General features: G+C 37.7%; 2 protein-coding genes across 3 annotated transcripts; one reads left to right on the forward strand and one right to left on the reverse strand.

Annotated features, from left to right (window-relative positions):
* Window positions 1-213: 213 nt before the first annotated feature.
* Window positions 214-3395, forward strand: LOC118231325 (40S ribosomal protein S18). The gene is made up of 6 exons (XM_035425033.1): window positions 214-337; window positions 968-1066; window positions 1235-1321; window positions 1820-1921; window positions 2776-2867; window positions 3275-3395. The coding sequence occupies exons 1-6, from the start codon at window positions 335-337 to the stop codon at window positions 3348-3350; spliced, it is 459 nt and encodes a 152-aa protein (XP_035280924.1). The 5' UTR covers window positions 214-334; the 3' UTR covers window positions 3351-3395.
* A 6988-nt stretch (window positions 3396-10383) lies between these two features.
* LOC118231255 (C-type mannose receptor 2-like) lies at window positions 10384-14515 on the reverse strand. Of its 2 annotated transcripts, none has more exons than XM_035424915.1 (8): window positions 14445-14515; window positions 14012-14056; window positions 13788-13832; window positions 12783-13172; window positions 12158-12502; window positions 11299-11547; window positions 10641-10997; window positions 10384-10522 (listed from the first exon to the last, which is right to left on the reverse strand). In XM_035424915.1, exons 2-8 carry the CDS (start codon window positions 14052-14054, stop codon window positions 10509-10511), a joined length of 1443 nt encoding a protein of 480 aa, XP_035280806.1. In that variant the 5' UTR covers window positions 14055-14056; window positions 14445-14515; the 3' UTR covers window positions 10384-10508. The 2 variants fall into 2 exon arrangements, with proteins under 2 accessions (XP_035280806.1, XP_035280800.1); XM_035424909.1 differs by lacking the exon at window positions 14445-14515 and adding an exon at window positions 14235-14383.
* Window positions 14516-14749: the final 234 nt, after the last annotated feature.

A 14749-nucleotide genomic window follows, 5' to 3' on the forward strand; every position in this document is an offset into this window, starting at 1 on the left:
TACAACATAGGCCATTTTGTTCGTGTACTTGCGTAGGGTATGTTTCGGGCCTTAATGTTCATAAAATTCTGGAAAGAAAAATCAATGGGGATAGAAGCAAGGAATTTCTATTACAACGGAGTTTACTTATTTATATGTCACATAGTCTATAAATCTCCTCAGTCCACACTCCTGATCAGTGGGTGGTGGTAATGCACCCTTTGCTGTTTATTCCGCCGTCAAACAAACTAAAGAAGAAGAAGACGAAGAAGAAGACGAAGAAGAAGACGACGACGACGACTTTGCTCTCGCGAGATCTTTCAGCTTCCTTTTCTGAACGGAGCTGGCTACAAACATGGTAATTGAATGAGATCAAGCAGTATGGATAGTTTTGTAATCAACTTTAATCGTCAGTAAATAAGACTGGGCAATACAAGTTTGCCAGCGAAATGATCTCAGAACATTCGATTATTTGTTGTCAGGCTATTATTAGATCAATCTGATTATAATGATAATAGACATGGACATAGGTAAAAGTCGCTAGATACCTGTCTTGTCAAAGCAAACAACTTGGGGTCTCATTTTCCAGTTTTCAAGTTATTATTTTATGTACCTGTTGTAATTGGGAGTAACGCGACTACAGGTATATTTCGTACTGTTTTATATACATACATTGTCCCGTCGTAACTCATCTGTTCACTGACCGACCAGCTGGCTAGTTGAGGGAAAAAGCTAGTGTCACTGCTCAGTTTTTAGTATTGCGAATAATAATTCGCTTCCGTAATACGTTGCGTTTTGATCCTTGTGACACCTATTCCGTAACTTTTAGCTGATAGCTAACGTAATATGTAGTGTTTGGTACTGACAATTGTACGTGATACAACAGTGTTTAGGTTTGTGCAGGTGATGGCTAGCCAATAGTTGCAACTTGTTTTCTTCACGCGCAATCCATGTAAACAATTTTCCTAATAAGCACATGTGTCTCCAGTCTCTGGTAATCCCTGAGAAGTTCCAGCACATTCTGCGTGTTCTTAACACGAACATTGATGGGAGGAGGAAGATCGCCTTTGCCATCACTGCCATCAAGGTGAGAAGAGTCAGATCGGATGTAGGGATTTGTGTGAATGATCACATGTAGAAAACTGCAGAAATATTTTCACAAGCGAGATTGGAAGTCTTCAGGTTGTAGCTAGCTGAGTCACTTAACACTCGCACAGCAAACGGCGTCCTTGCTAAAATATCTTATCTTTCGCAGGGTGTTGGTAGACGGTATGCCCATGTTGTCCTGAGGAAAGCTGATATCGACCTCAACAAAAGAGCTGGGGAGCTGACCGATGATGAGGTGAGAACGCCACCATTCATGCCTGGATTGTGGTAAAGAAATTTAATGCTTTGAGTTATACACGCATTTCCAGGCTTACTGAAAATGTTTGCTAAGTTTGGATATTGCCAAGTCTGTTGAGTGTCATTCATGTAAGTGTTTCAGCGCTGCACAGAACTGTATTAAGAACTTTGTAGGGTTTGCTGAGAATTTTATGTGCTTTGTATATATAATCCATTTTATGACTAACTTGGACCTTTCTGCTTGTCAGAGACTATAACTAGAATTTTTTTTCAGTGTTGTGAATTTATTGTAAATAGTGTTTTTCAATGGAAACATTCCCAATATTTTGTCAGTGTTACTTGAATACTTCCTGTTCTAGTCATTTTGTAGTCATTGTAGTATCATGTCACCTGTATTTGGACCTGGTATTGTTGCTGTTTTCCTGGTGTCAAAAGCTTAGTGTGTTGTGTTGTGTTTTGTGTGTGTGTGTGTGTGTGTGTGTGTGTGTGTTCTCAGGTTGAGAGAGTGGTGACTATAATGCAGAATCCTCGCCAGTACAAAATCCCTGACTGGTTCCTGAACAGGCAAAAAGATGTCAAGGATGGAAAATACAGCCAGGTATGTTTTATGTTTTAAAGAATCAGCACATCTTAGAGTCTGTTCCTGAATGTGATGTAGTACTTGATGTTGTTACCCTTTGTATGCTCTGCTGATATTGTATAAGATGCTTAGTATCAGTGATTGTGAACTACTTTTCAAAGGTCAACATCATTGCAGAGTGCTCTTAACTGCTTTTGGTGGGCTTTAGGAAACCCATTTGGAATTATATGCCTAAATATTGCTTAGGCTTTGTGACAGATCTGTTACGCATGGTGGACATCAAATTATGTCATGTTTAATAATTTCCTTAACACAAGATTTATATCCTCCATCAACATGCACATTTCATTTCAGTGGTATTCATTATGAACACCTGCCATTTATTCCGCAGCATTTACTATGTGAGTAATAGCTTAAAGTAAACCGAATTTCAGTTCGTGATTTTAGTAGTTTACTTAAGAATTTTAAATGGTCATTTATACTAATGAAACATAAATTCTGTGTAAATAAAGTGTAAATAAAATGTTCCCAATGCAACAAGAATTAAAGTACAATATGTGATACTGTTTGTCCCCTTGTGTTCATGCTTTCCTGCCATTCATTCAGTATTTATTATTTCATATAAAGCATGCAGTATTTTTGATTTTATTAGCTGCATGAAAGCCCACCAGTGTAAATAGAACAAAAACATAATGCACCATAACTCAGTCATTAGTTATATAATGGAGGAGCATTGGAGCATTGATGTTTGTTTACTGGAGTCTAAAAGTTAAGTCAGTCTCTATTATGTACAGCCCTGTGTTTGTATGGAAGCTTTTCTTCATTGCAAATGAAGTCCGAACAATGGCACAGTAGATTGTTGCGTCTTTTAGGTTCTTGCCAACGGTCTGGACAACAAACTAAGAGAAGATCTGGAGAGATTGAAGAAGATCAGGGCTCATCGTGGCCTCAGGCACTTCTGGGGGTAAGATTCTATTTCTCACCGCCTTGCTACAACTTACCTTTATTCTGAATAACAATTACGAGCTTTACCTGTCTTAGGCATATTACCTGAATAACTTGAAACAGCAGTGACTCCCTTGTAGGGCAAACTATATATGTGATTAAATAATTTATGCTAAACATCTGACAAATGAAAAGGCCGTTCAGTTTCTTCAGTGGGATCAATAAGTTTAATCCTCAAAAATTTGTCTGGTTTTGTATTTAATGTTTGCTGTTTTGATAAGTGATAGTTCAATTCTTTGTTTTTATTCTTAAATGTGTATTTTTTTCCGATTTTAATTTTTGCAAAATATGCTTGGTGCCAACATTTGCCTTATAATCTTAACTGTGTGCCACAATGGATCTATTAATCTTCTATCCCCCCTTTAGTCTGCGTGTGCGAGGTCAACACACCAAGACTACAGGCCGCCGTGGTCGCACCGTTGGTGTGTCCAAGAAGAAGTAAAAATCCCCCTTCACCCCAAGCTAATAAATGTCCCAAATCACAGAATTCTGCCTCTTGTATCTGTTCTGGGATTTCACAAATTTGTTTTTACATTCTTAATGTCTTGTTTGAAGAATTTGCTCAAAATACAGTACTATTAATATGTTAAGATGCTCCATTGTCCATAAAACATTGTTAAATATAGATATTGTAAAGTCCATCACTAGTGTTAAACAACTATATGATCCAATTTTAATGTTGATTTCTTGACATGAGAAATTTTGTGTACATCTAATTTTGGAAAAAAAAACAAAAAAAAAAGATTCTTAAAGCCATTTAGTTATGTTTGCAAGAAATGGGATACGGTTTCCAAAACACTCACACACAAATTATGTCCTCATAATTTAATCCACAGAGTAAATGGGCAGCTTTCTAAGTATCACAAGGGGATTTCAAACTTGGACCGGGAGACCAAATATGTATAGTGGTTGTAATTATAACCTAATTGTAACAATCTGCGAATTATTTGTAATTAGGTACGATTATTGAAGCATTTGACCACAGAATGGATGAATAGTTTAGCTGTGGTGACTGGTAGCGCTATGCAGAATTATATACTTGCATCAGTGTTTTTTGAGTAAAGACTTCTAAAATGCATGTTCCACATGTGGTTTACAGAACTGAAATGTTACTACAGTTATCACTGATTCAGGAACATACATACTGAGACGTCAAGAGTTCTCAAATTAAAGTGGAATTTAGTATTTATTGAAAAGCATCGATACACAGTGCTTCAAGGAAAGACAAATCAGATTGTACTGCATTCTACAGCAAGCTAACCTCACCAAAGCAAGGACTGCTGATGTGACAGACATGCATATTTACCTGTAGAATTGTTTGAACCATAGTCTACATTTTTTATTAACTTTTAACTGTTTGACGTGACAGCGCTTTTTCTTCAGACTCCTTAAGTGTTAGTGGTTGCGTAACTGTTTATGAAAAACAATTGTTAGCCAATGGTAATGACAAATTATTAAATGCCAGCCTTTGTCGTAGTGTTACCATGTTTGGAAAAAGTATTCGCATTGGCCTGAGTGTAGGCATGGTCTTCATATTTTATGTCTTTTGAGGGTGTATGTATTTGTTAGTATTATATTAGTAGTGTACGTGACTATTTTACATTGGTTTGTGTGTGATGGATTAGCCTCAGTGTGTGTCCAACAGCGATTAGCCTGTTGTGCATTGAATCAAGCTATTAGCATTTTAATGCTATTTGCCCCTGATTTCTTTCTGCATATCTGTCACACTCTCCCTTTTCTCTCTACCATCTCTGTTTCCTTAATTTCTCTTGCATCATTTCACTCTTTATATCTACTCCTTCCTCCAACTATCACTCTTTCCCTCAAATATCCCTGTCAATTTTGCTTTCTCCTCAATTTCCTTCCATCTCTTGTCCTCCCCTCATCTTCTTTCTCTTCCAAAATCTCTCCATTAATCCCAGTCTTTAAATCTCTTATCCTCTAATTCCTCTCTCTCCTATTCATTTTCTTGTTCTGGTCACTGCACCTTGCCAAACAACCCTCCCCCTCCACAGCACACACACACACACACCCTAGCCACATTCATGCTCATTTCTCTTTTTTGTCATTCTGTTTCGATGTGAGAGAGAATCTGGGGTGTGATGTCCATCCACAACTCCTGGATTGTTACTGGCAGACAAGAATTGCGTTTGGACAATCAGCTCCAGACTCCCAGACTCTGGATGGAAGGACAGATGAACAACGTGGCATGTATGACCGAGGTCCTTTCATCCATCCACGTTCTCTGTACTATACTCTGCCACAATGTGACTCTAGGCCCCAAATACAGTATCCTGATGAAACCACAATCTGCCAAATAAAAAGTCAATATGAACTGAAAAAAAGGAAGATGCATCATATACATTAACACATTGAATGCTGTTATAATTTTTTACTTTTTTGGTTTCCTTCAAGACCATGCTAATATTTCTGGAAATAGCATTTTGAAGGAATCTTCTTGATATTTTTTGAAAATGACATTTATTAACAGAAAAGAAATCCATATTGCTAGTTGCTTACACATTAAACTACAGTTTATTACATGCATCATTACAAGTTAACAATGGCAATAAACCTAAACTTAATTTTAATTAAAAAATTTACAAGTTGAAAATGATTGATGAAAACGAGATAGGCAGATAAAAGCTAGATTTTTTAGTTACCTTCAGATATTCTGTATTATATAGGTGTAACTGAGCTTTGCAAAAATCTAGCCCATGCCTTCACCCATTCAGGATACAATTATAATAGAAATATAAGGAACCAGTTTAAAAGCAAATCTATTTGGCTTCACAGATGGCTAATCACTGCTAATTCTGGCATGCTATGGTACAACATGAGCATTCAGACCACTGTGATGTACTCTACTGGAAAGTAATCCAAAAAGAAGAAAAAAAAGGTGTACCCCGGTCCAGTCAAAGAAAATTCAACTGCAAATGACACTCTCTTGACCTCAGACTTTGTTACTGCGACTGTAACTTTTGGATAAAAGTACAGGAACTAAAGCATTTCTCAGTTTCTTGAAGCATTTGATGAAAAACTGCAAAAGTTAGCTACTTAAAAGAACAGAGCTTTTTGTAGCAACAGGCCTACACATAATTAAAACTAACAAATCTATTTGAATACATTTTTAAAAGTTTTGTTTCTAAAAGCACATCATTTAAAGATTTAAACCAAAATGTTTTTATCATGGTCCTTGATGCCTGAAACTGCCCCGAATTTGTTTTGTTTTTTACCTTTAATTTTTATCTTCTTTATAATTTCTCCCAGATTTTGTGAATCTTGCCTCTAACTCTCCTCGTCTTTCTCCATGTTCGCCACATTCTCTTCTGTCCCCGTCCTCAACCATCTCTGTCAGTTTCTCACTCTGTCTTTCAATTTCTCTCTATCCCTCTATCGCCTCATTTCATGCAGGACTGGGGTTACCTAAGAGACTGGGCTTCAATGGAGAAAATCTCTTTAGCTACAATAAACCGAGAGTAACAGAGGGGACAGAGGGAGGGAACAGAGGAGGGGTGCAGAGAGAGAGAGTGAGAGAGAGAGAAAAAGAAGGATAGCGGTACAGATGCCGGGTGGAGAGACACAATATTAGAAATTGAATAAATGGCTGTGCTTGTGTGACTTTGCATTGATGGCCAGACTGTTGTGGCGTCAGTCTGGGCACCTTGGTTAAACAGATCAGTCGAGCTTGAAACACTTCATTTGAAATCTGTGTTGGTTGTTACTTTACTGCATACTTTTACCACAAATCATGATTCTCCTCAATTTGCATAATGATAACAGAGCATAACTTTTTCAGTGAAATGTGACAAGAAAAAGTCACCTCTAGATTTTTTCAGTATGCTCCACAGAATTAAACAGGAATTTTTTTCACAGTCCTTTAACCCTTTGAATATCACAGTGACCTGATGTACCAGTAATTCTAACCTGATGTCTACTGGAGGGTCTACGAAGGCAATGGAAGTAAGTACAGACAACCACTACAAAGTTAGAAAGCTGAAACAGCAGCCAAAAGGATAGAATACATTAGTATAATTATAAAAAAAACACTTTTATATCTAATTATGATAAATACAGTCATAAGTCTTTCTTTCTTGACAATTATATTTTTATATTATATACTTCCTAAAAAGAATCAGTGCCAATGGCTTTCTTTGACAACTTGACCCAGGGCCCTACAATCCTCGATATTGTAAAAATCACATTTAATTCGTTTTTTTAAGAAATATATATTTTTTGTTTTATACTTGCCAATGCCAATGGCTTGATCAAGTTTATTATGAGACTTGCCCTAGAATGGATCATGGGAAATCCTAGCAGATTGTCCATAGTTCTCTTCAATTAAGTTATTTCAAGAGCCTTGTCCATCTGTTACCTTGGCAGCAGTGACCACTGCGTTGCCATGGCAAGGTTTACACAAAAGGGCGTGGCGTGGGAAAGAGTCCACGGGTCAGGAGTGAGGGCTATGGGGTCGAAGGTCACAGCCAGCTGGACAACAGACAAGAGAAGATGTGGGTGAGAAAAAGGGGGTGGAAGGGTAACAGAGGAGCTGACCGACCGGACACAACAGGACATTAACATTGAACTGAGAGAAGATAAATGCGGAACCCGACTGAGGCCCACTGACCACTGTTGAAGGAAACCTGCATTTCAGCGAAGGCCTACTGTTGTCTAATCATGCATGCCGTTTGACACGCAATTGACTCCTCTCAATGCCCACAGAAATCCAGCTATTGAGATCTGAGGTGGGCTATGTATCTTTTATATTCATTCAAGAGGGAAAGCATTTGTCTAGAATGTTTTATTTCAGTTGCTTTTGAGAAAATAAGTCTTCACACAAATTTTTTACACATATGGCAAACCATGTGTATCCAAGCTCACTGAGGGCACAAATAATGTTCACCATTAAATAAACACACCAGTTATTGCAGCTTTATTTGCACTGTTACTGTAAAGAAGGCAGTATTATTGTGGTATGTCTCTAATCATGACATTCACTAACCAGTGAAAGTTTCAGACCGGTACTGTTTGCTGCCCATCCCCTTTTTTCAAGAGATCAAACACTGGAACAAAATATATCGCCCGTTATTTAATTTTTACTGAATCATCCGTGGTCCATTATTTGATGACAAAATACGATAGAAGCATTCATGCTCTACTGCAAGGAAACAAGGAAGGATCATTTCACCCTAGCCTTGGGTGACTGGTCCAGAGGCCCACAGTAATGCTACTGAACCTCAGAGGACTTCAACATGAGTACTATAGTACAAAATTAGTATTTGTACAGAATTATGCATGCACCCACAAAACATATATTCATAGGAACCATGCCAACAAGCAGTGTCAAATTTAATAAACACACAGCACAACTCAGATTATGTGATGGAGCCAAAAACAAGTCACTGTGATTTCAATAAATAATAGGATACATTTAGAACATCTTGACAGATTACACTTCAAAGGGAAATGATACAAAAATTGCTTTAAAAGATATATAATCAGCATTATATCTGCAACCATAACATAAGGTATTTGTCTTAACACACTATTTACTGTTTTAATTAATTGAATGATTCAATTCATTTTTTATTCGTACAGTCCATTTGACAAAGGCCTATGTCTCAAAGAATTTCCCAGACATTGTGTGTCTAGGCCCCTAAGAGCAGTTAAGGGCGATAGTGACACAGAATAAACTCCCTTGAGGAAATGGGAAGAAACCTTCAGTGGATCCTGACTCAGGGGGTAGCCACCCACTCCTGGGAGACACTGGGCAGAGAACATGATTTTAAAACAAGTGAGCAACTACACTATGTGTGACTGCATGCCTAATGGAAAAGACTGTACATTTGCAGGATAATATGTACAGTAACTCTTCATTGAAAGGAGGAGTTAATGAGGGAAAAGTGGATTTCAGCATAGCTGAAACAAGAAAACTTTTTAATGTCATATTGTTTCTTTTGGAGAGTGTTATATTGAACTGCATGGAAAGCCTTATTTTTATTATTTTAAACCTCCAACTGTAGTAAAAATGAAGGTAGACAAAATATAAGCAATTATATTATACTTACCCCTTTTGTAATAACACTGAAAGTGTTCTTTGGTATTGTTCAGATGTAGATAACGTTTTGAGGTCAGCAGCATCTAATGCATATCTAAACATCATGCATTTCCTGCTGTTATTATAAAAGTGACACGTGTAACATGATTACACAAACAAGACAGGGTGCAGACAGCAAACAAAGGGTAGCTTACCTTGAACTCCAGCTGGTCAGTCAGAGGGTGGGGTGATGGCAGACTATGGCAGGTCTGGCTAAAGTGAGAAGTGCCCTGGGGTCGGGGAAAGGGGGGGGGGTGGTGTGAAGGGATCAATCAAGGAGGCTACTTGATGACCAGATGCCCAATGTTCATATGACCAAAAAGAAATCTATAATTACATATACATTTTGATATATTTCAAATCCCACCCCTCTCCAAGACATGGAATATTATGAAAAAAGCTGTCATCAGTGCTGGCGACAGATAACTTATATTACATACTCTGATTCAGCTCACACTCACACACATATTGTACATATATGTACATACACACATGCACAAGAAAATGGACACACATGCACTCACAGACAGGCGCACAAACACATTCACACACACATATGCACATATTTATTTCAACTGGGTATGAATACTATGTTTGCATATTATTCAGCATGTTTATTTTCCATGAAGGTATTACTGAAAATAGAGATAGACAGATTATTAGATCCAGTATTTCCTAGGAAGAGTTGGTGATTTGCACCGGGATTCTGGTACATTCCTGCTCTAAGGACTGAAATAAGAAGAAAAGAAGGAAAAAAAGAAGCAGAATATAGCTGAATCATCCATTAGCTATATCGACTTATTACTGGTCAGTGTCACAGGAGGTCCTGGGGCCTATTCCAGCGTGCATTGGGCAAGAGGCAGGAATACACAGGACAGTTCACCAGCCCATCGCCGGGCACACACACTCATACCTAGTAGCAATTTAGCCTTTCCAATGAACCTAACCTGATGTCTTTGGACTGTTGCAGGAAAACAGAGTACCTGGAGGAAACCCACACAAGCATGGGGAGAACATGCAAACAGGATTTGAACCAAGAACCTTCTTGCTGTGAAGCAACAGTGCTACATACTGCACAACCATGCCGCCCTTTGAATGAATCAATACAATAAATATTCCACATCATGTACTCATGTGCCACTAGAATGGTAGCCAAACTATCAAATCAATGTCACAGGCAGGATCGTTGCAGCAATATTTAAATCAGAGGCCTGACAAATTTTCAATTGTTATGTCCTTTACGGAGGTGTGTTTTTTTCATTCAATGTTTTGATAATGTGTTTGAAATTAAAATGGTTTTTGTCCAAATTAAAAATCAATCAATGCTTACAATTTTTACATTCTTTGAAAAGGTAATATTTTATTATTTCATGTTTTTATCGAAGTATCAAGAAATAGTTTTTTATTCCCAAAAGAAACAGTTGTTTTCTCAAAGTATATTATCCAAGGGTCTTTTTCCGGATCCAGAAGCTCAGTTTTATAATACCAGGAGGGTGCTCCAAATTAGTGTCCCTGACCTGAAACAATGACAGGGATACAAGTCAAACACTGCCTATGTTTCTTCTTTATTTATTGTACATGGAAACAAAATTTACTCTAATTCAAAAGAGCATTGTTTTTTTTTTAAAAACTCACGATCACAGGTATAGCAGATGAAATTGAGCCTCTCTGTTTCTGGCAAGCTGACCCAATGATGCTCCCCTCCAGATTCAACAGCTCCTGCATGACCACACACTTCCATCCCAGCTGGCTCATGTCCATGAGCCCAGTTCTGGTAACAGCCAGGCTCAGATCTTACCCAGAACCAGAATTTGAAGGCACAGGTGAAGCGCAGGCCCAGCCAAACATGGGCAGTGGAAGCATTCTCAGCCTTTCTTGCCACCCAGTTCTGAGTGGCTGCAGTGGTCACAGACACCAGGTTGACATGGTGCTCTCTGCAATAGTGCAGGGCTTCACTCCAGGTCTTATTCTCCTGAAGCAGAATCAGATAATCTGCAACGGGTGAAATGATTCTCATTGAATTTAAACAATACATCTGTGTTAAGGTTAGTTGATGAGGAGCAATCTCTGTGAATTCGATGCTATACAAAATGGTTTCCAAATTAGACAAAAGCCAATATTGGACAGAAAGATTTCTAAAGTACCCAGTTGAAATATTGTTTCATATACATCCATGTGATTCATTTTCTTATTTATATTTACATCATATTAATTTCTAAATAGCATTATCATTGTTTTTAAGAAGATGAAGAAGAAATAACATAAACTAATTAGAAAAATACTCCATAATTACCTCCAGCTGAGCGTTCTATTATTGACTCTTCAGTTGTTGAACGTTCTGTATATTTGTACGTGGTGACTGACGTCTGTTTATCAATGGGGCCTGTAGTGGTGATGTATTTTTCAAATTGAGTAGTTTCACGTTCAGTGGTTCGTGGCTCAGTAGTGCTTTTCTGAGGAGTGTGTTTAGATGCTTGATTTGTAGTTTTATCGCTGTGCGTTGCACTCTCAATGGTGGGCAGAGGGGTTTTGGACTTCATTCCTGTGAATTATATAAAAAATAAATATATTACAAATCACCATATTGTTAAAACAGGGTTATGTGCTGTGTTTTCCAACAGTGGGAAAAAGAGTCTTTGGCTGTCAGTTGTTCTTAAACCAATAGGTGTCACAAAAGCAACAATCATCAATACAAGATAAAATAGAATCATAAGAATTTCATGAAAAAGTTGCCAATTAGCATGCAGTAATTACTATAATGACTTTTTGTGATCAAGTGTTTATTGTCAGAGATGATAGGATACAAAATACAAGAGACTTTAGAAAAAAAAATCCCCCACCCCCACCGCATGGCACCCATTATTTGAGATTTAAAAAGTATATATATATATATATACTGTGAGATCCATAATGTTTGGGACAACAACATTATTTTCTTGATTTGACTCTGTACTCCACAATAGGTCTAAAAAGATGCTGTGATTTCTATATTTTGTAAATTATATATTTTGGTTTGACCATGTAGAAATCACAGCATTTTTTAGACACAGCCTCCCATTTTAGGGCACACTTTCTAAACCTGTTTAATGTGTTGCATAATTAACAGGCTGATTCAAAAGTCTGCAGCCAAAAGCAAATCCAGGTCAACTTACTGCCTTGACAGAAGAAAGGCCGACTCCTCTTGCACTGAAAGTCGTTCCATTCCCCAGAGTTGTCCAGCACAGCTGCCACACAATTCTGATTTCCTCCAAAATTGTTTGGTTGTTTTGACCTCCAAAATCGGAATGAGGAGTTACTGTGGTCAGACCACTTCCAGGGATCACTGAACAGCCCAATCCATGCACTCTCTGACTGTAACACATTCAGTATTTCCTGGTTCTCTGACTGGTTCCGCACACTGACCAGATCTTCATGATTCTGCCTACAGAAGGTCTGAGCTTCTCTCCATGTCTTTCTTTGCCGAAGCAAGATGAAGCCCTTGTTGTCATTTCTTCTTCCTGGCAATATGTAAACACTGTGAAGTCATTATTCATCTATCGAAACTGAACAGCAGGAATCACATTTCACAATTCATAGCACGATATAGCAATTAGCAGGATATTGACATTTAGACAATATTAAAATATTTCATAGTCTGTAAATCACATAGACTTTTGGTCTCTGTGACATAAATCTGTTAAAAATAAATGGCAAAATGTTATTTAAATATTCCATACCCTAGAATGCTGAAAACTACAATACTGTGTGTGAAGAAATAGAAACAAACAAAGTACTAACCTTTAATGCATATAAAGTGTTTTTTATTGTTGCAGTCATCATCAAACCATTCACCAGTGTGGTACATTGCTGCACACTCACTCTCGTTGCGATCAATATTCGGTTCTCCCTGCTTCCAGTTTCGAAAGTCAAACTCCCTGTCACTGTAAAATTCTCTGTCTGCCAAGGACCAGTGCCACTTGAACAAGTCTCCCCTTTCTAGTCCTATCCATGCCCTGCCTGTAAAACCACTGCGCACAGCCTCTGTTATGCTCCCAATGTCATCTCTGTCGTAGATTGTCACCAGGTCTGAGTACTTTTCCCTGCAGTATTTCTGAGCTTCTGTCCAGTTCTTCTGGTCAATCACAAAGTGATACTGAGGTGAGAGCCCTGATATCAGGGAGCAAAGTCCTGTGAAATGAACAGAGAGATGACATAAACTATTTTTGATGGACAGGGTCTCCTACACACAATTCCCCTCTCTCTAGTTCAAGTTCCTTATGAGAAATAAATATAATTGATTTGTTTATTTTATTTTTTGACTCCAAAATGCCTTCGTAACCTCCAAAATAAAGGTTCATTGTATGAAATGTTCACCAATGAACTTGCAGTGCTACAATATGAGATTAGTGGAATGTCTTACTCTTTTACCTACAGCCAGTTTGAAATGGAGGTCTTTTCCATTTCGGAAAATTTGCCATAGTTCTCAAAAGATAATCAACATGAATAATTATGTTAAGTTCTCAAAAAACAGTCAATATGAAATATAATGTTAAAGGAAACTTGAAACAAGCTCTGGTTCGGCTGGTTGAATGCCCTAAACATTCTCTTTAAATTCCCTTGTTAGTTTTCAACCACATATTTCCATGCAAGAGCTCAATCACATGCACTGAAATGTTCTCTCTCTTCTTTGTCTCCTTAGAATGCTCAGACTATAGACTTTAGGCTACATTTTTTTAAAAAGAAACCGTATTAAATTTACCCTTAACTGCCTCCATGCAAGAAATATTGTTAAATGGCACTCACCTATGATAATCAGGACAGGAAACATACTGGCTGTGTTTTTCATAACTGTAGATACATAATTCCATGTAAGAGCTCAATCACATGCACTGAAATGATTCACTCTTTTCTTTGTCCCCTTTGATTTCTCAGACGATAGACTTTAACTACACGTTTTTTTTTTTTTAACTACATTAAATCTACCCATAACTGCATCCATGCAAGAAATACTGTTAAATGACACTCACCTACGATAATCAGGATAGGAAACACACTGGCTCTGTTTTTCATGGCTGTAGAAACATATTTCCTTGTAAGAGCTCAATCACATGCATTGAAATTGTTCACTCTCTTCTTTGTTTCCTTAGAATCCTCAGACGATAGAATTTTTTTTTAAACAAGCTGTTTTTTTAAACAAGCTATACTAAATTTACCTATAACTATTAGCAAAAATATTGATAAGTGACTCACCTAGAACACTCAGGTAAGGAAACACACTGGCTCTGTTTTTCATAACCGTGTATTTTCAACGGACACTCACTCTATACCGCTTTAAGCATAACACACAAAGACACACTTCATTCTGTCTTAACTGCTGTTGTCTTGAAAGTATCTCTAAAGTGCCAGCTATGCTAGCTAAAATGACACTCATGCAATGATTCACTCCCCCTCCTTACCTACCTATTGTTGTTCATCACTTTTTACTCACTGTGTGGAACTGCTTTGCCCCACATAGTTCCTCTCACATGTGTCTGTTTCACAAAAACAACAGAAATGAATATATTTTGAACAATGACTTCTTGTTTTTTGAGTAAGAATGCCACTTGGCCAGTTGTCACAAACATTTATTTTGAGGTGTCCTCAGTGCTAATTTGCACAGAAAAGAGTGGTTCTTCAGGTCGAGGCTATTATTTTAACAACCTCTGTGAGGGCATAGGAGATAGGAAGAAAGGAATGCTGTTCAGGGTCACATTTAATAGAAATGT

The sequence above is a fragment of the Anguilla anguilla genome, chromosome 1 (genome assembly GCF_013347855.1).
Source record: "Anguilla anguilla isolate fAngAng1 chromosome 1, fAngAng1.pri, whole genome shotgun sequence".
Classification (NCBI taxonomy): domain Eukaryota; kingdom Metazoa; phylum Chordata; class Actinopteri; order Anguilliformes; family Anguillidae; genus Anguilla; species Anguilla anguilla.